This window comes from Salvelinus namaycush, chromosome 30 (genome assembly GCF_016432855.1).
Source record: "Salvelinus namaycush isolate Seneca chromosome 30, SaNama_1.0, whole genome shotgun sequence".
In the NCBI taxonomy this organism is placed as follows: domain Eukaryota; kingdom Metazoa; phylum Chordata; class Actinopteri; order Salmoniformes; family Salmonidae; genus Salvelinus; species Salvelinus namaycush.
Genome location: NC_052336.1, coordinates 18,255,397 through 18,282,717, shown reverse-complemented (window position 1 = coordinate 18,282,717; position 27,321 = coordinate 18,255,397). Strand labels below are relative to the sequence as shown.

At 45.6% G+C, this 27,321-nt stretch overlaps 1 protein-coding gene across 1 annotated transcript in view; it reads left to right on the top strand.

Moving 5' to 3' along the window:
• Positions 1 to 27,321, top strand: part of LOC120024834 (CUGBP Elav-like family member 4) — a 51,560-nt gene that overhangs the window by 13,145 nt on the left and 11,094 nt on the right. The window contains exons 3-10 of the mRNA XM_038969157.1: positions 1,082 to 1,210; positions 6,866 to 6,945; positions 14,893 to 15,036; positions 15,597 to 15,744; positions 20,586 to 20,735; positions 21,504 to 21,566; positions 22,112 to 22,192; positions 23,473 to 23,616. Coding sequence (XP_038825085.1) covers positions 1,082 to 1,210; positions 6,866 to 6,945; positions 14,893 to 15,036; positions 15,597 to 15,744; positions 20,586 to 20,735; positions 21,504 to 21,566; positions 22,112 to 22,192; positions 23,473 to 23,616 — 939 coding nt within the window. The remainder of the gene's footprint in view (positions 1 to 1,081; positions 1,211 to 6,865; positions 6,946 to 14,892; positions 15,037 to 15,596; positions 15,745 to 20,585; positions 20,736 to 21,503; positions 21,567 to 22,111; positions 22,193 to 23,472; positions 23,617 to 27,321) is intronic.

The window sequence follows — 27,321 nt, the reverse complement described above, 5'->3', positions numbered from 1 at the left end:
TGTCTCATTTGTGTGTTGAAGCAGGGAGCAGCCAGGCACGTGTCTCATTTGTGTGTTGAAGCAGGGAGCAGCCAGGCACGTGTCTCATTTGTGTGTTGAAGCAGGGAGCAGCCAGGCACGTGTCTCATTTGTGTGTTGAAGCAGGGAGCAGCCAGGCACGTGTCTCATTTGAACTTTACAGGAATGTAACAGGATCTGAGGTTCCCCCAGCTTTATTTTTAGAACAACTGTGTCTAATGGTACCTGGCAGGTACAGGAGATGTCACATCTGTCCAGGGCCAGGTGATGCTCTCGCCCATCGCCTTCCCCCCACCGCTCCCTCCCCGACGCAGTCAAATGACTCACGCTGAAGATCAACAGTGTCATTTCCAATAAACTCGTCTTCCTCTCCCTGCCACGTTCCATCAGTTCTGGGGATGGGTTCTTGCTAGTAGCCATTCCATTCCACAACACAGTCGAATAGGAAATGCATAATGTAGAAGAAGGTAAAGAAGATGAATGTTCTGTCTAATGCCAGGGGAGATTAATTAGAAAAATCCTCCCTTCTGACTGGCCAGATCTGGAGGTATAGAAGCCATACATCGTAGTCACAGCGCCCCCGTCTGGCCAGCGGGACTAGCCGTGTCAAAGCGGGCTAGGGAGGGGAGGGTATAGGTCAACATAGGATGTACAGCTGTACAACACACAACCCAGGCAACACTATACACTGTATACTATATACACTACTACGCTATACTGGAGCTCTTATCTTCATGTATTACTGCTGCTTGACAGTAACAGCACTCCAAACAACATCTGTATCAAACATCACCCAGATACTGCAGGCAGCTCTATCTACTAGAATAGCTCAGTGGAAACAGGATCATGTCTTCCTCCCAGGGAAACCACACAACAACAACAACAACAACAACAACAACAGAACACACCAGTGTGCCTGATGATGACAGGGAGTGTTTTGAGTTTCCTACTGAGGTGATCCTCACAGACTCAGCAGAAGGGTGCCATCAGCTGTAGCATTTGTTTGTGTTCTCTCTCCTTCTTTCTTTCCCTCCTCTCCTCCTCTCCCTCGGTTTCCCTCCAGAAGACAGGAAGCTGTTTGTGGGGATGCTTGGGAAGCAGCAGAGCGAGGAGGACGTCCGGCGGCTCTTTGAGACCTTCGGCCAGATCGAGGAGTGCACCGTCCTGAGAGGGCCTGATGGGGCCAGTAAGGGTCAGCGCCTGCCCACACACCTCACTTCCTCTTTGCCTCTCTACTCCCTCTCTCTCTTCTTACCTGTCTCCTTCCCACTGTCTCTTGCTCTCTACTCCCCTCTTTCTCCCCCTCTCTTTCTCTCTCTCTCACACACTCGCTCCCTCTATTCCCCCTTTCTATCTCTACTCTCTCTCCTTCTCCTCCTCCCTCTCCCTCTCCCTGTATATTCCCTCACTTCACCTGTCCCCTTCCCACTCTCATCCACTCACTAGCTCACCCTCCTCTTCTCCCCTGGCCTTACCTTCCCCTTACTGTTCTGTATATCCTGTCCGTTCCACTTCTTTCTCTCACCTTCTCCTTATACCTCCCCTACACATACAGCATCACACCTCCTTCCTCTCACCTATCTATCTTTTCTCTCCACACCTCTCTCTCTTCACTCCGTCTTTCTCCAGCTTTCCCTTTGTAGTCCCCATTCCTCACACCATTCACTTTCCCTAGACTCGTACTCAACAAACACATTGCAAACACCTCCTCCTCTTCCCTCCAACTCCCTTCCTCCTCCTCTTCCTGTTATCAGAAAGGCGGTGGGGTGTAATTATGTTTGTTTCCCACATCCCTGTCATCCCTCCCTAGAGACGTTTGTCGACGATAATGTCCTACTGTAAATAAATCAGTCTGTCCCTGGCTTTTACCCCTGCCACTCACAACAATAACAGTCGAGCAGTATTCACCAAAACACAACAACAGCACAGCCGCTATGAAGTCCATTGAATCATAACAAAGTGAAAGATGGCTATGGATGTTTGATTCAAGATTTGTTCTTAGCCAGCAGTGTGTCTTCCTCCTATCGTTTGATGGGTCTGTCTCATAGACCACAAGCCATGTTATTTCCTCTGATAAGCAACGAGCATTGGGGTGCACTCTCCCCCCCCCCCCCCCCCCCCCACCTACCTACCTACCTACCTACCTACCTACCTACCTACCTACCTACCTACCTACCTACCTACCTACCTACCTACCTACCTACCTACCTACCTACCTACCTACCTACCTACCTACCTACCTACCTACCTACCTACCTACCTACCTACCTACCTACCTCCCTCTCTCTCTCTCTCTCTCTCTCTCTCTCTCTCTCTCTCTCTCTCTCTCTCTCTCTCTCTCTCTCTCTCTCTCTCTCTCTCCCCCACCGACCTACCCCCCCCTCTCTCTCTCTCTCTCTCTCTCTCTCTCTCCCCCACCGACCTAACTCTCTCTCTCTCCCTCCCTCTCTCTCTCTCTCTCTCTCTCTCTCTCTCTCTCTCTCTCTCTCTCTCTCTCTCTCTCTCTCTCTCTCTCTCTCTCTCTCTCTATTGCCTGTGATTTATCCTCCTATATTAAATGGTTGAATGTGTGAAATAGATGTGTGAGAAGGTGGGAGGTTTGATAATGTGCAGCTTCCAAGTACATTCAAGAGAAAGGCTGTCTATATTGAGCCATGTGACTATCGGTGTGTACATCTGCTCCGCTCTCTGTTGATCCGGGCTCTATTGTTCTGCTTTCCCCAAAGGCCTGCTCCCTGCTCCCTGCTCCCTGCTCCCTCTCCCCGGGCCGCTCCCACTGCCTGCTCCCTGCTCCCTCTCCCTGCTCCCTGCTCCCTCTCCCCAGGCCACTCCCGCTGCCTGCTCCCTGCTCCCTCTCCCTGCTCCCTGCTCCCTCTCCCCGGGCCGCTCCCGCTGCCTGCTCCCTGCTCCCTCTCCCTGCTCCCTGCTCCCTCTCCCCGGGCCACTCCCGCTGCCTGCTCCCTGCTCCCTCTCCCTACTCCCTGCTCCCTCTCCCTGGGCCGCTCCCGCTGCCTGCTCCCTGCTCCCTCTCCCCGGGCCGCTGCCTGCTCCCTGCTCCCTCTCCCCGGGCCGCTCCCGCTGCCTGCTCCCTCTCCCCGGGCCACTCCCGCTCCCTGCTCCCTCTCCCTGGGCCGCTCCCGCTGCCTGCTCCCTGCTCCCTCTCCCTGGGCCGCTCCCGCTCCCGCTGCCTGCTCCCTGCTCCCTCTCCCCGGGCCGCTCTCGCTGCCTGCCTGGCACTGATTGACAGCCCACAAAATGAAATAAGCCCAGTGCTGTGTGCTCCTGCTGGGTCAGACGGGAACCAGTGTGCTCCCTCGTTCACTCTTTCTCTCTTTCACTCATTTGCCAGCCACTGTAGCGCTCCTCTCTTCTCTCTATACTACTCTCTATACCCTTCTCATCACCAGTTTCACATCACCAGCTCTTTTCTTCATCTTGCTTTATATCTCTCTCATTGTTGTGCTAAGATCTGTAGCTGTGTACCATAGGTGTTGTCTGTTACTTACAGACCGTCCCAGTTGTTTGGCCTCCAGGTGACTGAGAGAAGGGTTTGACTGACTGCTCCGACCAGAGCCAGTTGTGCAACAATCCCATGACATCGTTAAGGAGACGGTGGCAGCAAATCATTTTGGCAACCACAGTACCACTAGACATGGTCCCATCAGTCAAATGAAACAGATCTTGAAATTGACAGTGCTCTCTACTCCATTATGGAGCCTTTGTCCCCTGTTGATGTAAATGTATGCCACTCGGAGGCTTTCAGCGTCTTTCCAACCCAATAAAAAGGCCAAGAAGTTTGACATCCATCTCTGTATGGCAGCCCTGCTCAAAGTACTCTCAAAGTGAAACACTTGCTGCCAGAGTTGAATGGAGTGAGGAATTGTCAGGAATAACAGAGAGATGGCTTTTAGGTCTATAATTAAGTTGTGTTATAAATGTCATCCATTCTGCCTGATGGAATTCCTGCATACATATTATTTTCCTCGGGAATTCAAAAGGCAACACAGAACCTCCAGCTAGCTTGAAAGTAATGGTCTTTAAAAAATATATATATATTCTCAACCATCACATTCAAAAACCTTGACTGACTGTGCACTATAATTTATGAGTCTAGCTTCACTTCCAATTCTTTTGAGAACTTCATGCTCCGGGTCCTAAACCTATCCAGGCTTTTTTTCTAGGTCAGGGAAAGCTAGTCTACACACACATGCCGCTACGTTCGCTGCCTCAGTCAGTGGGGGGCGTTGAGAGCCCCATGTGTTTAAATGCATGTTGTTTGCCGAGCGCAGCGATTCTCAGTCTGCCCTGCCTCCAGTCGGGCTGAGCTGAGCCGGGACACCAGGGCTTAATCACTGCCAGGGCCAGCCTTGTTAGCTAGGTGGATGTTGGGGATGGAGTGAGATAACCAACAGTATGCCATCTAGGACCTGGAAACGAAAGCTGGGCTCTTTGAGTTTCCAAAACAAACTCTCCCTTATTATTTCCACTACAAAGGTTAAACGTTTTTGTTCCCTCAAACAGAGGCGTGCAATCAAACGTTCCCCCAGCAGGTTGCTGCCTCCCTTCCTCGCTCCAGTTGGAGGAAAAAGGGACCTTTAGCTTTCAAATCAGAGGGGAGTGCCAGAGAAAGAAGAGCAAGGGGACCGCAGTGAAATCAAAGCCCTTTGTGACTATCTACCATCCACTTTTTAGACATGTCTCCTGCCTTTATATAGCATCTGGTCTGAACACATGCTAACTTACCCACTCAGCCGAGTTCCCATTTACGTTTAGAAAACGTTATATTACATTAGAATCACATTTTCACATGTCTACATACAACATTGATCATATTGATGGAGCACAGATTGCCAAGGTGACAGGGGGAAATTGTTTATATGCAGCCAGTGTATGTAACTCCATTCATGGCCACATTTGATTTGGTTGAGGAAATTATTCATTTGTCTACACAGGGATGCTGGATGGCTGTTTTAGAATGCTTAGTGAATGGGCCGTGTTTCTCTTGGGTGTAGCTATCAGCCATTGTAATTTAAATGAATCATCTGTGCCCCTGCGGGGAATTGATGATGAATAAATGTATATAAACACTTCTAATTGGATTGTTGAAAGCGTTCTAAACGGGTATCAGCTGTTTTTTAAAAGCTTGAAAAACGCTGTCTGTCTTACACACTGGTCCTGCTCCGGTAAGAAAGGTCCATATGAATCCAGATGAGTTAATTACCTATGTAGTTAATTAGCTATCTAGTAACCAGATATGAGCTGCCTCCTGAAGACAGTGATAAGAAGGAGTCTAAACTAGAAGAAATCGTTTTGCATAATATGACTGGGATGAAGCCTGCAGTAAATAGCACCTATGGAATTTAAAGTGCTCAATATAGGCTCATTTAAATATACAGTACAACGCTTTTATACAGTACAACACTTTTATACAGTACATCACTGTTATACAGTACAACACTTTTAAACAGTACAACACTTTTATACAGTACAACACTTTTAAACAGTACAACACTTTTAAACAGTACAACACTTTATACAGTACAACACTTTATACAGTACAACACTTTATACAGTACAACACTTTATACAGTACAACACTTTATACAGTACAACACTTTTAAACAGTACAACACTTTATACAGTACAACACTTTATACAGTACAACACTTTTAAACAGTACAACACTTTATACAGTACAACACTTTATACAGTACAACACTTTATACAGTACAACACTTTATACAGTACAACACTTTATACAGTACAACACTTTTAAACAGTACAACACTTTTAAACAGTACAACACTTTCAAACAGTACAACACTTTATACAGTACAACGCTTTTATACAGTACAACACTTTTAAACAGTACAACACTTTTAAACAGTACAACACTTTTAAACAGTACAACACTTTTAAACGGTACAACACTTTTATACAGTACAACACTTTTAAACAGTACAACACTTTTATACAGTACAACACTTTTAAACAGTACAACACTTTTAAACAGTACAACACTTTTAAACGGTACAACACTTTTATACGGTACAACACTTTTATACAGTACAACACTTTTAAACAGTACAACCCTTTTAAACGGTACAACACTTTCTTTATTGTGCATAGTTTTTCTCTGTTGTATTATCTCTCCCTCAATAAAAATGTATATTCTGATAGATCAGAATATGTTAAGACAATTTATTCCTTGGAATAGCTACATATTTGTGTGTTTCTTTTTAACCATGGGCATACATTTTTATACGTTAAATCTTGTTTAATATATTATGTTGATCGAAATCAGAAGATAATTATTTGAAACCCCAAGAATGTTACCTTCAGTTTTTTTGTCTGTTCCTGTAGATTTTTGCATAAGCCAGGCAACAGATTTAAGATGATTTGAATGCCCCTTGAGCAAAGCCCTTAGTAAAATATTATACACAAGCAAAGATACTGGCAGATAGGCATATTATAATACTATGCCTTTGTCATCATAATCTGTTTTATGATAGACTGCACACAGATCACAATGTGTAAATATTAAACAGATGAATAATCACAACCAAGGCTCGATAGTAGAGGCTGTTGCTCCTGTGCTCCGGCGTAGAGGGGTGGAATTAGAAATGGGCGAGGGACAGGATGTTCCATGCAGCTAATGCCTTCACTACAATTAGAATGATTTATTCAGAGTTATGCACTGAAAACACAAATGGCAGAATACATTAACAAACTAGATAACATGAAAATAATGGTAATGAATGTTTTTGCCGTACTCAAGGCCAGCTCTCTGATGCGGCATCTCTCTCTCTCTCTCCCCCTCTGTTGGTGTGGGCGCGTGTGTACGCAGGCTGTGCCTTTGTCAAGTTCTCCAGCCACGCAGAAGCACAGGCGGCCATCAACAGCCTGCACGGCGGACAGACCATGCCAGTGAGTAAAACCGTGTTACACACACACACACACACACACACACACACACACACACACACACACACACACACACACACACACACACACACACACACACACACACACACACACACACAAATACACACACACACAAATAATCACACAGTCAGCATCCAACGTTTCACATTGCACAACTGTATGTATGTGCAGCATAGATGTCTTGTCATTTAATATACTGTATATATATATATTTTTTTTTTGTACTCCCTGACGAAGGCCATGCAGCCGAAACGCGTCGGTTTTTAAAAAACGTTGTTTCTATTGAACATGCCACACTAATAAAGGCATTTTAATTCATTATATGAAGAGTGCCTTGGTCCTCCTTTCTTTTTGATTACCAATTTACCCCTTTTACCAAAGAGCACCTTCTATCTACCAAAATGTACTATTGTGTACCTTAGAAGCGCTTCCCTTCCTCCTCTTTATACTGTATATATTATTGGATCAGATGTCGGATCGTAATCTGCTCACCCTGTTGCAGGAAATGTCATGCACAGCAGGAAATGCAAACTTGTAATGTATTCAAGGTTTAAAAAGCTTCGAAAGTTAGTCATTTCGACTTTAAAATGTCTGACTTGATTTGTCCTAACTAACAATTTATCAACCCCTACAAAACTGTCAGTTTGTTATAATCCACACAATAATTCACATTTCCTGTTGCTGCAGGATTACTCCTGCTGTGAGAAACTGGTCAAATTAAGATCCTACGCCTGTATATCTCCTCTCATATCTATTGTACCTTTTTACCAGTCTTTATCTATGGAAATCATTTTGTAATGATATATGAATACTATACATTATGTGTGTCCTAGAATATATATGCAATAGAAATGATTCAGCTTTGCAAGATTCATATTATTTCATGTTCAAATATGGAAATCGTCTCTGAAAAATATCTGAAATCAAAAGTGTAATAATTGATTTAGTGCACGCTCATTGGGAGGTACTTTTCCGTAGAGGAAAATAATCAATCATGGAAATAATGAATTCTCCTTCAGTCTAAAAACACAACATTCACACAGAGCTTATCTTTCAGCGTATTTAATTGGAAAATGCAATATACTAACACAACTTATGAGTCTTAGGAGACTAGTTATTACATTTATAGTCGTAGGTTTTGTACCAAACATGCTTTTGGACGATTCATTTGAGACCACGATAGTAGAGAATAAACAGTGGTACCAACGTGTTTTACAGTATCATGCTGTATTTCTCTACACACAAAGATCTCCTCCTACCCAACATGCTTGGAATCATCCTAATTATTGGATATCCTGCAACTCCTGTCAAACTGCAGTAATTACAAATTGGGGTTGTTATGCTTGTTATCTGCCATGTAACGGCCATCATTAAATATGTTTTACTAAGGGAAGATGATGAATAACACAGAATCTCCATGCATATTTTAGATTCACAGTCCCTGGCAGACACCTTAAGTTCATACACTCCTTTGATGTTTTGCTATAAATATTTACTTAAGCTCTCTGGCAACGGGATAGTGTCCTGGAAGCCTGATGTCATTTACACATATTTCCCTTACTGATGCTGTGTGACACGTTTTGCAATAGCATTAGAAGTCACAAGCTTAGGGAGGGGTAAAAAACACCTTTGGGTTTGTATGTCTGTTGCTGCGCTGAGTCCCTGCCCTGCCCGGCCTGCAGTAACACAGGGTCAGTACCAAAGCCAGCTAAACCACTTGAGATCTGCTCCACGGCAGATGAACTGTCCAAGGCGACATATGGAGCCCCAAACAGACCCGGAATTGTATCCAGAGCCATCCAAAAGCTCATTAATAATCTATATTATCCATATCTCTCCCTCAACCCCTGCACCTGTTACTTCTATATCCTACGTCCAAGTCCCAGTCAGATTAATAGGCAAGGTGGCCATTAGTACCGAGCTAAGGCTTTGATACCGAGGGGGATGCAGTTCATTTGGATAATATCAGTGCCACATGTCGTCAACAAGCGACTAACAGGAGGCAGGATCCAGAGTGGCTCTCTAACCTACTGCCAGCTGTGGGGTCTGGACCAGTCTCGCACAAAGAGCTCTCTCTTAATGTTCAACTCTAGAGCATCTGTGTTAGCTGGCAGCCACACCCGGCCGTAAATAATACCTGCACAGACCAAAATACATTGGGTGGTAATGAAAGCATTGGTAATGAAGGGAAAGGGCGAGGGACGCCACCGAAAGGCAGCGGCTGATAGATCAGGTCAGGCCTTTAATTGATGCAGATTGCAGGTGCCTCTAATTGAACTTAAACGGTAATCCGGCTCCAAACAGGTAGACACTCTCTTGGTTCAGCTGTTGAATTAAGGCTGCGGAGAGAAAGAGAGAGAGAGAGAAAGAGAGAGAGAGAGAGAGAGAGAGCGAAAGAGAGCAAGATAACTAAAAAAGGGGGAGACACAGGTGGCAGGGCTTCAAATGGCAGAGCCGGGGGCAGACAGCACCCAGCAAATTGCAGACATGGCCGTGTTCTGTGTCGCACTGGCGGTGACAGGGTCTGCTGAGCTCACTAGTGTTGGCAGGAGTGAGACAGTGTGTGAGAGGAGGGAAGGGAGAGAAAGAGAGGTAGTGGCGAGCCAGATTAATGAGAGATAACACAAAGCTAGAGAGCATGACACATAATACTCTCTCTCTCTCTCTCTCCTACGCTGGATGAAAGCATGATTGAATTTCTAACACAGATACTAGTACGAGAAGAACAACTTTTATTGCTTGAGATTGCTTACACTGTGTGTGTTTTTGGCTAGGTATTTACTTCATGTAAATAGTGTTGATATGGTGTGTATTTGTGTGCATTGTTAAAGTGGGTGAGTGTAGTGGGTAGGTCATGTTGCCAGGCCACTGGTGAACAATATGGACCAATGCAGACAAAAAGACAGACAGACAGACGGAGACACATACCTCCCATCAGGCCCACGGGGATGTGGAGAGACCGGTTCAACTGGAGTTGAACTGGAGGCCCACATGGAAGCCTCATCCAATTACTGGACAAACTTGTTATCTTTTATTTGATTATCTCATTTACGGCTTTGGGTTTAACCCTTTCAGCAAGGATGGAGCCCAATAATGTCACTGAACCAGGGTTTAGAGAAGTATTTTAGTGCAACAACTTACAAAGCATTCCCTGTTTTTACATCATATTGAGGAGACTGGAATTTCTGCTATGTCCATGAAGTATATAAGTTGAATGATTACAAAACCATTCTACATGGTTGCCATTATGATAGTAACGTAGTGGTTTGTCATTAGTATTCTGTTGAGACAGGCTTCCACACATTATTGCCCGTATTGTGTCGTCATAAGCTTCTGCTGAGGATAAAGTCTGAGTGTGTGTTTACATGTCTGTATAGTACCCACTTTACACCAGTGTCTTCATATCAGGGCTATGAGCAGATAAAAACCTAATGCCGTTTCACTCTTGTAGCTTATTTCTAATCCCTCAATTACATTTCCTATTTTTTTTCTTCACGTTTTGGCCTGTACACAAAATCCAATGTGAGTTTTTCACATGTCAAGTGTGTTGTTCTCAGAATTAGATTAGTTATTGAACCTGTGACAAATTCCTCAGCTGTACCCATCAAAAGTGAAGGCTCCCTGTTGCCCCTTATCAAATTCACTGAATTCATTTTCTTTCGAGATAGGAGTCATGCCGTTGGAGGTTATTACTTTTGTTTGTTTGTCAGGTTATGATTTTCTGCTGGGAGAGAAACAGAGAATAGAGAGAGAATAGAGAGAGAATAGAGAGAGAATAGAGAGAGAGAGAGAGAGAGAGAGAGAGAGAGAGAGAGAGAGAGAGAGAGAGAGAGAGAGAGAGAGAGAGAGAGAGAAGCTGCTTTGCATCTAGTGGCTGAATTATTCCCAGTTTTTTTCAGATGGATGAAGTCCTCTGATCCCCTCCAGTGAATTCTCCCTCTGAAGTCCCCTCTCTCTCCTAGAGATCGGGCTGGAGATCCAGTCAGGATGTATCAGGTAGAATAACAGTAAGTAGAAGGTATGAAATCCTTTGTTCTGACACTAGATATGTTTCGATAGGGTGAAGAGGCTCTGACTGAGTCAATTCTGTTTTAGAGAATTCTTTGAGAGTATGAGATGCTAAGCCCAGCACAGTTTGTTCTCTCTCCAGTACCATAGTGAATAGCAGCTGTGGTAGTGTTTCCGTTTTAGTGCTACTTTAGGCTGGCTCTGCAGACTGTATCTTGCTCCCTGATACACTACTCTGCTCTGCACTATGCAGGCGGGGAGACACCAGTGAGTCCTGAGTCACAGTTCTTTGAGTAGAGGCTGCCCGGAGCTCTCCCCCTCCCAAGCCTTCTTCTTGCTGCTCACAATGTGTTCTTCATGAATAAATGAAGAATGGTTAATGAAAAATGGTTATAAATAGATAAAGGAATACACAGCTACATAAAGCAGAAAATGAATGTGATCTAAGTGCCAGCCCCTCGCTCTGTTAAAGGAAAGGGAAGCGGGGGCAGTGCAGAAGCGCGGTGCGGCCGGTCGGAGAGGAGCTGGAGGGATGTTTGCTCAGCGCAGACCTCATTAAAACCGACAGCCCCGTCCCTCCACCGGCCCCAGCAGAAGATAGGGAAAGAACAGTGAAAGGTCAGGAGGTGGGAAGAAAATGAAATTAGAAAGGACAAAACAGTGTACCATTAGAGCGGCACTCCGCCATATTGATTCAGCTAATTGAAATGGCATCTTGGGAGCAGAACCAGATGGGTCCCCCTTGGCCTGAGGTGAGGCGCTGGCTGGCGGGTTCAGGGCTGAAGAGGGCTGGCTCCTCTGACAGGAAGAATCCAATATGACACCAACTGTCCCCCCAGGGTGCAGGCTGACACCCCTCCCGACACCCACCCAGCCTCTACAGCACAGTGCAGGAGACACACACACCACTATTGGTGGATGGGCTCAACACTCACTGCATTCACATTCACCGCATGAGGCAGTTTGTTTGTTTCTTTGTTTGTTGGGGGACTTTGTGTTTGTTCTGTTTTGGTTCCAGCGCCACTGGTAGTAGTGGTTACATTCTGGCTGTTGACACACACACACACACACACACACACACACACACACACACACACACACACACACACACACACACACACACACACACACACACACACACACACACACACACACACACACACACACACACACACACACACCAGTCCTCATCTCTCTCTGTCTCCCTGTAGTTTCCATCTCTTTTCGATTTGTACCGTGCAAGGAAATATTGAAATTAAAATACAAATCAAAGCAGGCATTTGTGCTGAACCTGTCAAGATGACACTTTATATGAAAGATGAATACAAGTTATGATTATGGAGTCCTTTTCTCTCCCCGTGTCTTTGCTTTTATGATCTGGCTAATCACATCCTGACTTCCCCCTGGCTGCCTGTGTCCTTCTGTCCTTTCCTTTCCTGGGTGCAACCGCAGCAGCAGTTCCTGGGTATCTCTCTCTCTCAGCGCAGCGTGCACTGGCTGGAATTAAATAGGATCTGGACCTCTTGACAGTGTCTGAGGCTTTCTGTGTCTGTCTCTCTGCCTGTCTGGCAGCCTCCTCTCCTCTCTCCTCTCTCCTCTCCTCTCTCCTCTCCTCTCCTCTCCTCTCCTCTCCTCTCCTCTCCTCTCCTCTCCCCTCCTCTCCTTTCCCTGGACGTCATATGAAGAACTGACTCTGGTCTCTGTCTCTCAAATGATTTAATTGGATTCAAACTCAGAAGCACAGACATCAATACAGCACTATATCTGCCATAAGGCACTGTCATTAGTCAATACTTCTCCCTGTGCACGCCAAAGGCTCCAGTCAGACCTCATTATGGAGTATCGTATTCAGTTGAGCGGCAGGAGGGGGACTGGGACTACTCTGGGACCACACTAAGGATCACAGTTCACTCCAATGTACACTGAGTATACCAAACATTAGGAATGCCTTCCTAATATTGAGTTGCACCCCCTTTGCACTCAGAACAGCTTCAATTCGTCGGGGCATGGACTCTACAAGGTGTATAAAGCGTTCCACAGGGATGCTGGCCCACGTTGACTCCAATGCTTCCCACAGTTGTGTCAAGTTGGCTGGATGTCCTTTGGGTGATGGACTATTCTTGATACACACAGGAAACTGTTGTGTAAAAAAACAGCAGTGTTGCAGTTTGTGACACAAACCGTTACGCCTGACACCTACTACCATGCCCTTTTTAAAGGCACTTCAATATTTTGTATTTCCCATTCAACCTCTGAATGGCACACATACACAATCCATGTCTCAATTGTCTCAAGACTTTAAAATAATGTTTTAACCTGTCTCCTCCCCTTCATCCACACTGATTGAAGTGGATTTAACAAGTGACATCAATAAGGGATCATAGCTTTCACCTGGATTCACCTGGTCAGTCTATGTCATGGAAAGAGCAGGTGTTCTTAATGTTTTGTATACTCAGTGTGTACACTAGTAGTCTGAAGTTCACTAAACCCACAGATCACCCACTATTCCCACTATCTCTACACAGCTCAGATTGGAGTCATTTAAAACATGCACTGAGTCAGCTCAGACCTTGTGTGGTGTGTGTCTGGTGTTGTGTGGTGTGTGTCTGGTGTTGTGTGGTGTGTGTCTGGTGTTGCGTGGTGTGTGTCTGGTGTTGTGTAGTGTGTCTGGTGTTGTGTGGTGTGTGTCTGGTGTTGTGTAGTGTGTCTGGTGTTGTGTAGTGTGTTTGGTGTTGTGTGATGTGTGTCTGGTGTTGTGTGGTGTGTCTGGTGTTGTGTAGTGTGTTTGGTGTTGTGTAGTGTGTGTCTAGTGTTGTGTAGTGTGTGTCTGGTGTTGTGTGGTGTGTGTCTGGTGTTGTGTGGTGTGTGTCTGGTGTTGTGTAGTGTGTCTGGTGTTGTGTAGTGTGTCTGGTGTTGTGTAGTGTGTTTGGTGTTGTGTGGTGTGTGTCTAGTGTTGTGTAGTGTGTGTCTGGTGTTGTGTGTTGTGTGTCTGGTGTTGTGTGTTGTGTGTCTGGTGTTGTGTGTTGTGTGTCTGGTGTTGTGTGGTGTGTGTCTAGTGTTGTGTAGTGTGTCTGGTGTTGTGTGGTGTGTGTCTGGTGTAGTGTGGTGTGTGTCTGGTGTTGTGTGGTGTGTGTCTGGTGTTGTGTGGTGTGTGTGTGGTGTAGTGTGGTGTGTGTCTGGTGTTGTGTGGTGTGTGTCTGGTGTAGTGTGGTGTGTGTCTGGTGTTGTGTGGTGTGTGTCTGGTGTAGTGTGGTGTGTGTCTGGTGTTGTGTGGTGTGTCTGGTGTTGTGTAGTGTGTCTGGTGTTGTGTGGTGTGTGTCTAGTGTTGTGTAGTGTGTCTGGTGTTGTGTGGTGTGTGTCTGGTGTAGTGTGGTGTGTGTCTGGTGTAGTGTGGTGTGTGTCTGGTGTTGTGTAGTGTGTCTGGTGTTGTGTGGTGTGTGTCTAGTGTTGTGTAGTGTGTCTGGTGTTGTGTGGTGTGTGTCTGGTGTAGTGTGGTGTGTGTCTGGTGTTGTGTGGTGTGTGTCTGGTGTTGTGTGGTGTGTGTGTGTGGTGTAGTGTGGTGTGTGTCTGGTGTTGTGTGGTGTGTGTCTGGTGTAGTGTGGTGTGTGTCTGGTGTTGTGTGGTGTGTGTCTGGTGTCTGGTGTAGTGTGGTGTGTGTCTGGTGTTGTGTGGTGTGTGTCTGGTGTTGTGTGGTGTGTGTCTGGTGTTGTGTGGTGTGTGTCTGGTGTTGTGTGGTGTGTGTGTGGTGTAGTGTGTTTGGTCATGACTCAGTATGTTGTGCGTATGAGTAGGTTGGTGTGTGTGTCCAGCGTTGAGGTGTGTGCGTAGTCATTGAAGTATGTGTATGACTGAGTGCGGTGTGTGTCTGTCCATTGCTGAGATGAGTGTTGTCTTGACTGATTGCAGTGTGCGTATCCCCAGGGGGCGTCCTCCAGCCTGGTGGTGAAGTTTGCCGACACGGATAAGGAGCGGACCCTGCGTAGGATGCATCAGATGGCGGGCCAGCTCGGCATCTTCAGCCCCATGACCATCCAGTTTGGGGCCTATGGCGCCTACTCTCACGCTGTAAGTCTCGGCTCCACGGGGGAGGAGACGGTGAGCTTTTACACTCTGCGCATGCGAGTCACGGCTCCTCCTGATAGCTAGCTATACACACTCTGTCTACCTATAAAGCCTACGTTCACACCTGAAGTTAACATCTCCTCAAGTTTGGAAACTGTAGAGTTTGTACTCACACTGTAACTAACAGCTCGCCCTGCCAGGTGAGAATCACCCACTCACGCACAGTAAAGCAGGCTGACTGTCTGACTGTCTGCTCTCTAGCTTCATCTCATTATATTGCGTTATCTGTTGTTTGTAATGAGCAGCAGCCCAGTAAAGCAGCAGTGCTGTTAAGTAGCAGGGCTCCAGGGCAACAGAGACCTGTCTATTCAACAACATGGCCAAGCAAACAGTGATGTGAAAGTAAACATGCCTCTCGTCCTGCGTTGATTTCACCCTGCCTCTCTCTCTCCCCGTCTCCCTTTCCCCCCCTCTCACCGTCTCCCTCCCTCTCTCTCCCGCTGCCTCCCTCTCCCTCCTCTTTCCCTCACCCACCCTTCCTCTCTCTCTCTTCAATGCCACAGCAGATGATGCAACAGCAAGCAGCGCTAATGGCGGCGACCCAGAACTCGTATCTGAACCCCATGGCAGCCATCGCTGCGGCACAAATGCAGCAAATGGCAGCTTTCAACGTCAATGGTCTGGTGGCTGCCCCGATGACACCCTCCTCAGGTACAAATACACAGCCAGGACTGGACTCCCGTTCTTACCCAACCCTCCCTCCTACGTGCCTGTAATACTTCACTATATTCATTAGTGAGCCGTGTACAAGCCGTGCTAATGTAATGTATTCTGCCCTGGCTGTTAGTACATTTCTTTAGACGTTATCAGGTTTCTTTTCATCTCTGTCTCTTTTAAAAGGGAGAAAAAAACAGTCTGCCTTTTGGTAGTGGTGAAGTTAGAGATGACATTGCCAGAGTGACAGAGGGCCCTAAAGTAAAATAGAGAAGACGTGTCCTGAGTGAGGCATGATGGGTTATGATGTATGACATCTCCCGGCCCTCATTGGCCACCACAGTGTACAGCATCTCTCTTTTTTTCTCTCTCTCTCCCAGTCTCTCTCCCCCCCTCCATCTCTCTCTCTTTCAATTCAATTTCAATTTCCATTTCAATTTAAGGGGCTTTATTGGTATGGGAAACATATGTTTACATTGCCAAAGCAAGTGAAATAGATAATAAACAAATGTGAAATAAACAATAAAAATTATACTCACAAAAGTTCCAAAATTATAAAGACATTTCAAATGTCATATATTTACAATGGAGTTTGTTTTTCACTGGTTGCTCTTTTCTTGTGGCAACAGGTCACAAATCTTGCTGTTGTGATTGCACACTGTGGTATTTTACACAATAGATATGGGAGTTTATCAAAATTGGATTTGTTTTCGAATTCTTTGTGGGTCTGTGTAATCTGAGGGAAATATGTGTCTCTAATATGGTCATACATTTGGCAGGAGGTTAGGAAGTGCAGCTCAGTTTCCACCTCATTTTGTGGGCAGTGTGCACATAGCCTGTCTTCTCTTGAGAGCCAGGTCTTCCTTCAGTGGCCTTTCTCAATAGCAAGGCTATGCTCACTGAGTCTGTACATAGTCAAATCTTTCCTTAGTTTGGGTCAGTCACAGTGGTCAGGCCAAATAACATTCTAGTTTGCTCAGTTTTTTGGTAATTCCTTTCCAATGTTTCAAGTAATTATCTTTTAGTTTTCTCATGATTTGGTTGGTTCTAATTGTGTTGCTGTTGCTGTCCTGGGGCTCTGTGGGTTCTGTTTATGTTTGTGAACAGAGCCCCAGGACCAGCTTGCTTAGGGGACTCTTCTCCAGGTTAATTTCTCTGTAGGTGATGGCTTTGTTATGGAAGGTTTGGGAATCGCTTCCTTTTAGGTGGTTGTAGAATTTAACGGCTCTTTTCTGGATTTTGATCATTTTCGGGTATTGGCCTAATTCTGCACTGCATGCAATATTTGGTGTTTTACGTTGTACACAGAGAATATTTTTGCAGAATTCTGCATGCAGAGTCTCTCCATTTGGTGTTTGTTCCATTTTGGGAATTCTTGGTTGGTGAGTGGACCACAGACCTCACCACCATAAAGGGCAATGGGTTCTATAACTGCTTTTAATTTGTAGGTCAGATTTTTTGTTCTTTTTGAATGCATAAAAGGCCCTTCTTTCCTTGTCTCTCAGATCATTCATAGCTTTGTGGAAGTTACCTTAGGCCGAGGTATTATAGTTTTTGTGTGCCCGAGGGCTACGGTATCTAGATGGAATTTTTATTCATTGTCCTGGCAACTGTACATTTTTTGCAACATCATTCTTTTTGTCTTACTGAGATTTACTGTCAGGGCCCAGGTCTGACAGAATCTGTGCAGAAGATCTAGGTGCTGCTGTAGAACCTTTGTGGTTGGGGACAGAAGCATCAGATCATCAACAAATAGTAGACATTTGACTTCAAATTCTAGTAGGGTGAGGCCGGGTGCTGCAAACTGTTCAAATTCCAATTACCAATTTGTTGATATATATGTTGAAGAGGGTGGGGCTTAAGCTGCATCCCTATCTCACCCCCCGACTCTGTGGAAAGAAATGTTTGTGTTTTTTGCCAATTTTAACCGCACACTTGTTGTTTGAGTACATTCATTTTAAAATGTTGTATGTTTTTCCCCCAACACCACTTTCCATCAATTTATATAGCAGACCTTCATGCCAAATGAAGTCAAAGAGTTTTTCGAAATCAACAAAGCATGAGAAGACTTCGCCTTTGTTTTGGTTTGTTTGTTTGTCAATTAGGGTGTGCAGTGGTCTGTCGTACGGTAATTTGGTAAAAAGCCAATTTGACATTTGCTCAGTGCATTGTTTTCACTGAGGAAATGTACGAGTCTGCTGTTAATGATAATGCAGAGGATTTCCCCAAGGTTGCTGTTGACTCATATCCCACAGTAGTTATTGGGGTCAAATGTGTCTCCACTTTTGTGGATTGGGGTGATCAGTCCTTGATTCCAAATATTGGGGGAGATGCCAGAGCTGAGGATGATGTTAAAGAGTTTAAGTTTTAGCCAATTGGAATTTGTGGTCTGTATATTTTTATCATTTAATTTGGGTTGGAGGGTTTGTATTTTTTCCTGTAGTTCATTCAGTGTAATTGGATAATCCAGTGGGTTCTGGTAGTATTTAATAGTTGATTCTAAGGTTTGTATTTGATCATGTATATGTTTTTGCTTTTTGTTCTTTGTTATAGAGCCAAAAAGATTGGGGAAGTGGTTTATCCACACATCTCCGTTTTGGATAGATAACTCTTTGTGTTGTTTCCAATTTTCCTGGAAGTGGTTAGACTCTATGGATTCTTCAATTACATTGAGCTGATTTCTGTTCCTTCTTTTTCCATAGCGTATTTCTGTATTGTTTTAGTGATTCACCATAGGGAAGGCGAGACTTAGGTTTTCTGGGTCTCTATGTTTTTGGTTGGACAGGTTTCTCAATTTCTTTCTTAGGTTTTTGCATTCTTCAACATTGTCATTGTTGTTAATTTTCTTAGGTTGTCTGCTTGAATTTTTTAGATTTGATAGGGAAGCTGAGAGGTCAGATATACTGTTTAGGTTGTCACGTTCTTTCAAAATCGAACCCAGAAGCAGACCAGGACAAGGAGAGTAGGAAGAAGGTGAGTATTTATTTACAAGTGAATATGAAGGGGTAGAAATATCCAGGTGGCGTAGCGGGCAGCGGTGGTGAGTTGATGGGAGTGAATAGGTGGGTCCAAGGGAGTAGCGGAAACCTCCGACGACCAGGCAGGAATGGGGTAAGTGATCCGGGTGAATAACTGAAGACAGAACAAACGGAGGTAAGTTTAAGGCAAGCAAGACGTACAAAACAACAAAACAAATTCTATCAAGCTGGAGGCTGATACGCTGGCACAACATACTGTTAATGGCTAACGATCCGGCAGGGAATGGATGTCAGGTCCGGGCTATGAAGAGGAGAGATGATGATCAGGACCAGGTGTGCAGATAGCTGATGGGATACAGGTGCGGGTAATCAGAGATCTCCCAACTAGCTAAATCGCCCGGCAACCAGACAGTTCCAGGACACCGGAAAAAACACTCCAGAACAGAACACAGGCAAAAAACAGACTCAGGAAACGGGATTCGTGACATAGGTTTTCTACTGCCAAGTTTACACCTTCACTATTACAGTGAAACATTTTGTCCAGGAAATTGTCTGGAAGGGATTGAATTTGTTGTTGCCTAATTGTTTTTTTTATAGATTTCCACACTACTTTCCTTCCATCTATAGCATTTCTTAATATTATTCAGTTCCTTTGGCTTTGATGCCTCATGATTGAACATAGCTCTGTTCAAGTAGAGTGTGATTTTGCTGTGATCTGATAGGGGTGTCAGTGGACTGACTGTGAACGCTCTTAAGAGATTTTGGGTTGAGGTCAGTGATAAAGTAGTCTACAGTACAACTGCCAAGAGATGACCTATAGGTGTACCTACTGTAGGAGTCCCCTCGAAGCCTTCCATTGACTATGTACATACCCAGCGTCCGACAGAGCTGCAGGACTTTTTGTTGGTTATGTTGGTTATGTTGTCGTAGTTGTGTCTAGGGGGGCATATGGAGGAGGAAATGTTGTCACCTCCAGGTAGGTGTTTTTCCCCTGTGTGCTGAGAGTGTCAGATTCTTGTCCAGTTCTGACATTTAGGTCGCCACAAACTACTACATGTCCCTGGGCCTGGAAATGGTTGATCTCCCCCTCTAGGATGGAGAAGCTGTCATCATTAAAGTATGTGGATTCTATTGGGGGGATATAGGTAGCACACACGAGGACATTTTTCTCTGTTGAGATCATTTCCTTGTTATTTTCTGTAAAATGTTCCTGTTTTGACTAATTTAATAGTGGGTTAGGTCTATCTCTCTCTATCTCTCTCCTTCTCTCTCTCTCTCTCTCCCTCCCTCTCTCTATCATGGGCCACTGTTTGTGTGTTTCCGGGAACACGGCCAATCTGATGACTTTGGATGCAAAGTCCTTGACTATACAATATACGAACAAAGATTTGTGGGAGATAATCCTGGACCTGAGTTTGACCTGTCTTCCTGGCCCTTGTCGTGAAGAGCTTTGATGGCTCGACACTAAGTAGGCAGACTGGCCCAAGACAGGGGCTCCACGCGTCTCTCTAAATGAATTAAATAAAGTGGCTCAGTCACCTCTGCATCCATCCGCCATCTGTAATCCACAAAGCCTACATACACCCAGGTAATGCCTATCAAATGTAATCCTACATTACTTAAATGCCCTTCACCGGGATTAGGGAGAAGAATAATAATCTATCTAGCACAAGGCGAGAGAGCATGGACAAGGTGACAAACCTGAAATGTGACCAGGGGGAGAGGCTGAGGCCACTAACAGACAGAGGCCCCAGTGTCCAATTAGACGCTGGTCAGAGAGAGGCTGCAGACTGTGGAGTGTGAACCATGTCCACCATGGCCTGTGGTCCCAGTAATGAAACAGGGTTGCTCTATTTACAGGCACCAGCACGCCGCCGGGTATCAATGCCACGGCCGTGCCCAGCCTAGCAACACCCATGGGGGTCAACGGGTTCGCATCCCTCCCGCCCCAGACCAACGGTCAGCCTACCAACGAGCCAATCTACACCAATGGGATCCACCCCTACCCAGGTGAGACAGCCAATGGGATTCACCTCTACTCAGGTGAGCCAATTTAACAGCAGTTTCATTCATTTGACATGTAGCCTTTTCTTAACTAGGATAAAACCATTATAAAGCATATTTTTGTAGAGGGAGACCTGGCAAGATAGTCTTAGGTGACTGCCATACTGCAATCAGAATAGGAGTGTGACGGTGTTCTGAGAGTCAAATATGAGTTTGACATTCATGATGAGTGAGTCAGTGCATACATCAGTGCATTATGGTTAATATGATGAGCCTCAGAAGCTCCTCCTCAGCTTCTTAATGCTGTATGCTCCTGATGATTCCTGAACAACTGACACATCATCATGCACTTGACTCCTTGATGCATTATGTAAGGCAGCTGCAGTGATAATGAACCACAAAGCAGTTTGTTTGGCATGTTGTTAATATTTGATGCAAACATCTGGGGGCGAACAGGAATTTTGAAGAACTGTGAAATATGACAACTCGAATCTTTGTGTGACTCCATCCTCTGCCTCTCTCTCCCGCTCTCCCTCTCTCCCTCTCTTTCTCTCTCTCCATCTCTCTCTTTTCTTTCTTTTTCTTTCTCTCTCTCGCTTTATCTCGCTCTCTTTCTCCCTCTCCCTCTCTCTCTCTCTGTCACTCTCTCTTTCTCTCTCACTTTATCTCCCTCTCTTTCTCTCTCTCCCTCTCTCTCTCTCTCTCTCTCTGTCGCTCTCTTTCTCTCTCTCCCTCTCTCTCTCTCTCTCTCTCTCTCTCTTTCTCTCTCTGCAGCACAGAGTCCTACAGTGACTGACCCTCTCCAGCAGGCTTACGCCGGTGTGCAGCACTACGCAGGTGACCTGCCTCTCCTCACTCCTCCCCTCTCTCCTCCATCTCTTTCTCTATCGCTCTCACTCTCTCCCTCTCTCCCTCTCTCCCTCTCTGTCACTCTAGCAGACACTATGGCTGCTAAAGATAGCCCAGAGGACTGGCCAATTTTCTCCAGGATTAGGAAACTTTACATTAGGATTTGAACGGATTTCCATTGGACTTGATTATACACCCACACAAAAATCTTAATTCCAAAAGTACACTGAGAACTGTGTTCCAGACACCCCTCTACATGATCGTGATATAGATAGACAGACACTAAGACCTATCCTCTTTAACCATCTATCAGGATAGGAATAGGCTCTCATTCCTGTATTGTATGTGTCCCTGTTTAGACAGTGCATTCCCTTTGTGTAATGATCCACAATGAAAATGAGCTCGGGCTCCAAGCCGTAATGCAATTTATTTATTCAGTGTCTGGAGGACGTGAACAATAGAATAATGATTTAAGTTGTCGCAAATGGAGATGTAATATTCCACTCTGGCTCTTCTCCTTCTCTTTGCAACAGCAGCCTACCCTGCCGCCTATGCACCAATCAGTCAAGCGTTTCCCCAGCAACCCACCATCATCCCCCAGCAACAGAGAGAAGGTAAGAGCTAGCGGGCGCGCCCACCCAAGATAAAAGGTGATAATTACCATGTTCCATTCTAATGTACGGCTGCGTTGAATTAGCCAGGGAGAGGAAACACTGGGCTGGAAAATGGGAGAAAAAGAGAGCTTCATTTAAAGGAGTTTAACATTAGCAGGCAGAGAGATGGAAAAGTTACTCTGTCATTATTCAAAAACTGCACTAATTCAAACTCGCAGTGTTCGACTGGTTAATCAGTCCATTACAATGTGTTTAAGTGGTTATGAATATTCATTAGATTAATTAGCTGCATGCATAATCATTTATTAACATTCCTAGTTTAGTGTTAGTACCACAGCATTAAATGTAATAAAGCATAGGATATGCTGTAATGGTAAATCACTCTTCCTGACACTGTTTGCCAGATATAATTATTAATTTATGTTATTGTACAGTATGTGATGGTTATAAATATGATTATTAGTCAACGTGGAAAATCTGAAATGACTCTAAGTGTTCTAACATTGCATAAGGGGGATAATTCTATTGCAGTGTGTTTCGCCAAGCTTTGTGGTCTACCTGCCCCCATCCTTGAGTTAAATGAAGCTTGCATTAGGGTTATGTGACTACTATACTTTGTGTCTGCTGTGTACATCAAGCCACAGAGCTGCTCCTCCTCCAGACAGTGTGTCAGCTCCACTGGTCTGTCTCTGACTCAGATCTGGATCCTTCCCTCTCTGGCTTGGCTGTTGGCTGGTCTCCCAGTCTGCAGCCTCCAAGAGACTGCAGCCGCAGCAGCCTCCATTTCATGAGACACACCTAAACTAACAAACAGGCTGAATAAAGCCATAAGCTCAGACTGTAAAACCACAGCTCTCCATCATACTGTGTGTGTCCTCTATCTGGGCCAGGGAGAGTCAGTCAGCAGCAGCCTCTTATCAGCCTTCTTACCAGCCACAGACTCATCTCGTCATGCTATCATCCCCGAGCAATGAGACAGGGAACAATCCATGCAGCCGCTAGCACAACCCACCAAGCAGCCCACATCTCTCTCTCTCTCTCTCTCTCTCTCTCTCTCTCTCTCTAGTCTATTCCTCTCCTCATCAGAAGGCCATGTATTGTATGTGGCACCTGGGTTTGTGTGGAGACTGAAGCGAGATTGGGAGCCAGTCAGTCCTGTCCTATTGTCAGCTAGTAATTGGGGCAGACACTGGGCTTATGTCATCATGCATGTTCTGCCTGTCCTCTCCTTCTATTTCCCCATGTAACCTCTATAGTTTGTTGTTGTTATTTCCCACCAGGGCCGGAAGGCTGCAACCTGTTTATTTACCATCTGCCCCAGGAGTTTGGAGACGCAGAATTAATGCAAATGTTCCTCCCTTTCGGCAACGTCATCTCCGCCAAAGTCTTCGTGGACCGGGCGACCAATCAAAGCAAGTGTTTTGGTGAGTCAGTGAGTCAAAGCTGTCATCTCTGCTGAGAAAAAAAAGAATCGGATGAGAAGTCGACGGTGATGTTCGGCAATCTTCTCATGTCCCACTTTGGATTCTGCATTTAGTTGTGTTTTCCTTTATTCCCTGTGTCTATCCTAATCAAGTTGCAATTAACATTTTAAAAGTGGCGTTACATGCGAGTGAGCAGGGAGGAGAAGAGAGGGGGATGCGTGCTTCGCTCCTTAAGTTCAACTCATCAGCAGATGCTTATCAGATACTGGGAGCGAGTGAGAGGGGGATGGAGTGGAGGAGGGGCGATTTGTTTCTAACTACCTCCAGCTTAAGCCCACAGCTCCCCAAGTTCAAGTACATGCCTATTACCATGTAGCTAGACATGCAGTATAGGGGAATAAAGTCCTTCTGGCTATTAGCGTTTCACCTTCAACAAACATACTATAAAACCATGGTTCCCCAGCCTCCATAGATAGCCCCTAGAGACCCAGCCTCCCAGCCTCCTATCCAACACCTTCCTCCCACACAGCCTGTAGTGATGAGACTGGGTGGTGGTAGAGGATGTACAGGTGGACTGTGTGATCTCCAGGAGATAATAATAGACCTGTTTGAGCCCTAAACAGCAGCACCCACGAGATGAGGAGCTGGACTGCAGAAACGGACCACTGGCCTCCTATTTGGGCTGTCTTGGATGAGAATAGCATGTCTATCATTACTCTATGAGGAAGGACAAAGAGGCTGTGACCTCACGCATCTCACCATTATTTTCCCATGCAGCTATTAATTAAGATCTTGGCTGAAAAACAATCATTTAACCTCTCATTTTTTCTCCTTCCTTTTTATAGTCTGAGCCCCGGGGCTCTTGTGAGAGACATGAACAAATTAGACAGAAGATGCTATGCATTAAGTGAACTAAATCATTACTCTCCTGCAGCAACAGGGGAAGCAATTTGATCCCTCTTCAGTTCAAAATGGGAGATTGAATTCTTCCTATGCACATTAGATGCAAGCGGACAATGCATGTACACACACATATACACGCATAATACGTGTGGGTGTGTGTATGCGTGTGTGTGCGCACACCCCTTATGATTCTCAGTGATTGACAATAGGCAATGTGCCAATGTCATCATTATGGAATCCAGGGTAGTCATTGACTTACTGAGATGAGGCAAAGTCACAGTTTAAAAAATAACATTGGCAAAGTCACAGTTTAAAAAGTAACATTGGCAAAGTCACAGTTTAAAAAGTAACATTGGCAAAGTCACAGTTTAAAAAGTAACATTGGCAAAGTCACAGTTTAAAAAGTAACATTGGCAAAGTCACAGTTTAAAAAGTAACATTGGCAAAGTCACAGTTTAAAAAGTAACATTGGCAAAGTCACAGTTTAAAAAGTAACATTGGCAAAGTCACAGTTTAAAAAGTAACATTGGCAAAGTCACAGTTTAAAAAGTAACATTGGCAAAGTGAAAAAGAATGTTTCAACCTTCCAAAAACCATTAAGACCGTTTCCATGGCAATTGAGGATACCTTGACATCCACTCGAGTAATTGTTAGTTGTTGGTGTTAATTATCAGCTTCAGAATATCAGATGTGCAGCTGAAGAAGATGGTGGCTCCGTCACTGAACGGGGTAGGATGTTGAGTTTCTGGCTGTTTCAAGGTCTTAGTCTGGGGTCTGTTGGGATTCACTGTTATTTTAATCCTCCATGTTTGTTACTCAATATTGACATTTAAGGATGATCAAAGCTCACCTATCTAAGTGGAAGCAAAATGTGACTTTAGAAGGTCCTCTGAAAGCACTGCATACACACTCGCAGACTAACATTTACCACTGAAATAGATGATCCTCTGTTTTTAGAGGAACAGCAAGCAGCACTCCATTGTTTGGTCGGCTTAAAGTGGGAGCAGTCCCCTTCAAGACGTTTCACAACGTCCGTCAGCATCTAGCTGTGCAGTTCCCTACAGCTTAGACACTAAGTCACCGCACCCAGGAGTCATGCAGAGCTGTAGAATGATAAGACTGTGGTCTTTGTCAGTACTCCACTCTCACCTGCAAATCAAACCTTGTCCGTAATACCCTACAATGATTGTACAGAGGACTGAACATCGTTTTCTCAGCTGAAGAGCTGCGAGGGGACAATGAAATGATGATTCATACATGATAGTATTCCATCTCCTCTCATAAAGGCTGTTTGGGGTGTTTTACATTGTGCTGTGCACTGAATGTGTCCCAGTCAAGTGCTGCTTGTACTTCTGAAGCGTACATGCTGTATAAAACATCATAATAAACCTGGCAGCTGACTAGTTTACATGGTGTAAAGGGGGCCAGGATTTACCACCCTTCTAGTCTGCTCCTTTCTTTGTCCTCTCTTTCTTCACCATCTTCTTCTTCCCCTTTTTCCCCTCCCTGACAATCACCTTTTGGGGTTGGGATGTAAAATGCAAGGTTGAGATTGATGAGAGCAGGATGTGAGGGGGATCGCTGCTGTCTGGCAGGCTCTTCCCTGCTCAGTTTGTTTAAAGGGTTTGTAAAAGCAGGAGCCTTATCTCTCCCCACCTGACAAAAGCCTGCCCTCTCCCCCCAAATTAAATTGGACCCATAGCGACGTGATCAAATCAGCTGGCAAGCGGAAAATTCCGTCCGTCAATCACGGAGGTGTCTGATAAGAGCAGGCAGGAGTCCCAGTGTGGAAAGCTCCGGGCTCATTCCGCCCCAACACCCAGGTGATAACTCAGAGCACATGCAGGGCAGGGGAGTGGAGAGGCTGGCACCTCTATTCACAGGCTGGGGAGAGAAGAGGAGAGGCTGACACCTTTACTCACAGGCAGGGGAAAGGAGAGGAGAGGAGAGGAAAGGAGAGGAGAGGCTGACACCTTTACTCACAGGCAGGGGAGAGGAGAGGAGAGGAGAGGAGAGGAGAGGAGAGGAGAGGAGAGGAGAGGAGAGGAGAGGAGAGGAGAGGAGAGGAGAGGAGAGGAGAGGAGAGGAGAGGAGAGGAGAGGAGAGGAGAGGAGAGGAGAGGAGAGGAGAGGAGAGGCTGACACCTCTACTCACAGGCAGGGGAGAGGAGAGGCAGGCACCTCTACTCACAGGCAGGGGAGAGGAGAGGAGAGGCAGGCACCTCTACTCACAGGCAGGGGAGAGGAGAGGAGAGGCAGGCACCTCTACTCACAGGCAGGGAGAGTTGAGGAGAGGCAGGCACCTCTACTCACAGACAGGGGAGAGACACCTCTACTCACAGGCAGGGGAGAGGAGAGGAGAGGCAGGCACATCTACTCACAGGCAGGGGAGAGGAGAGGAGAGGCAGGCACCTCTACTCACAGGCAGGGGAGAGGAGAGGAGAGGCAGGCACCTCTACTCACAGGCAGGGAGAGTTGAGGAGAGGCAGGCACCTCTACTCACAGACAGGGGAGAGACACCTCTACTCACAGGCAGGGGAGAGGAGAGGAGAGGCAGGCACCTCTACTCACAGGCAGGGGAGAGACACCTCTACTTACAGCCCCCTCCACCTTCCCACACCTACACCCTACACCCAGTACGCCCCGCTCCTAGCCTGGCAACATGCTCCAACCCTGCTCCTCTTACTCTACACACACACACACACACACACACACACACACACACACACACACACACACACACACACACACACACACACACACACACACACACACACACACACACACACACACACATACACTT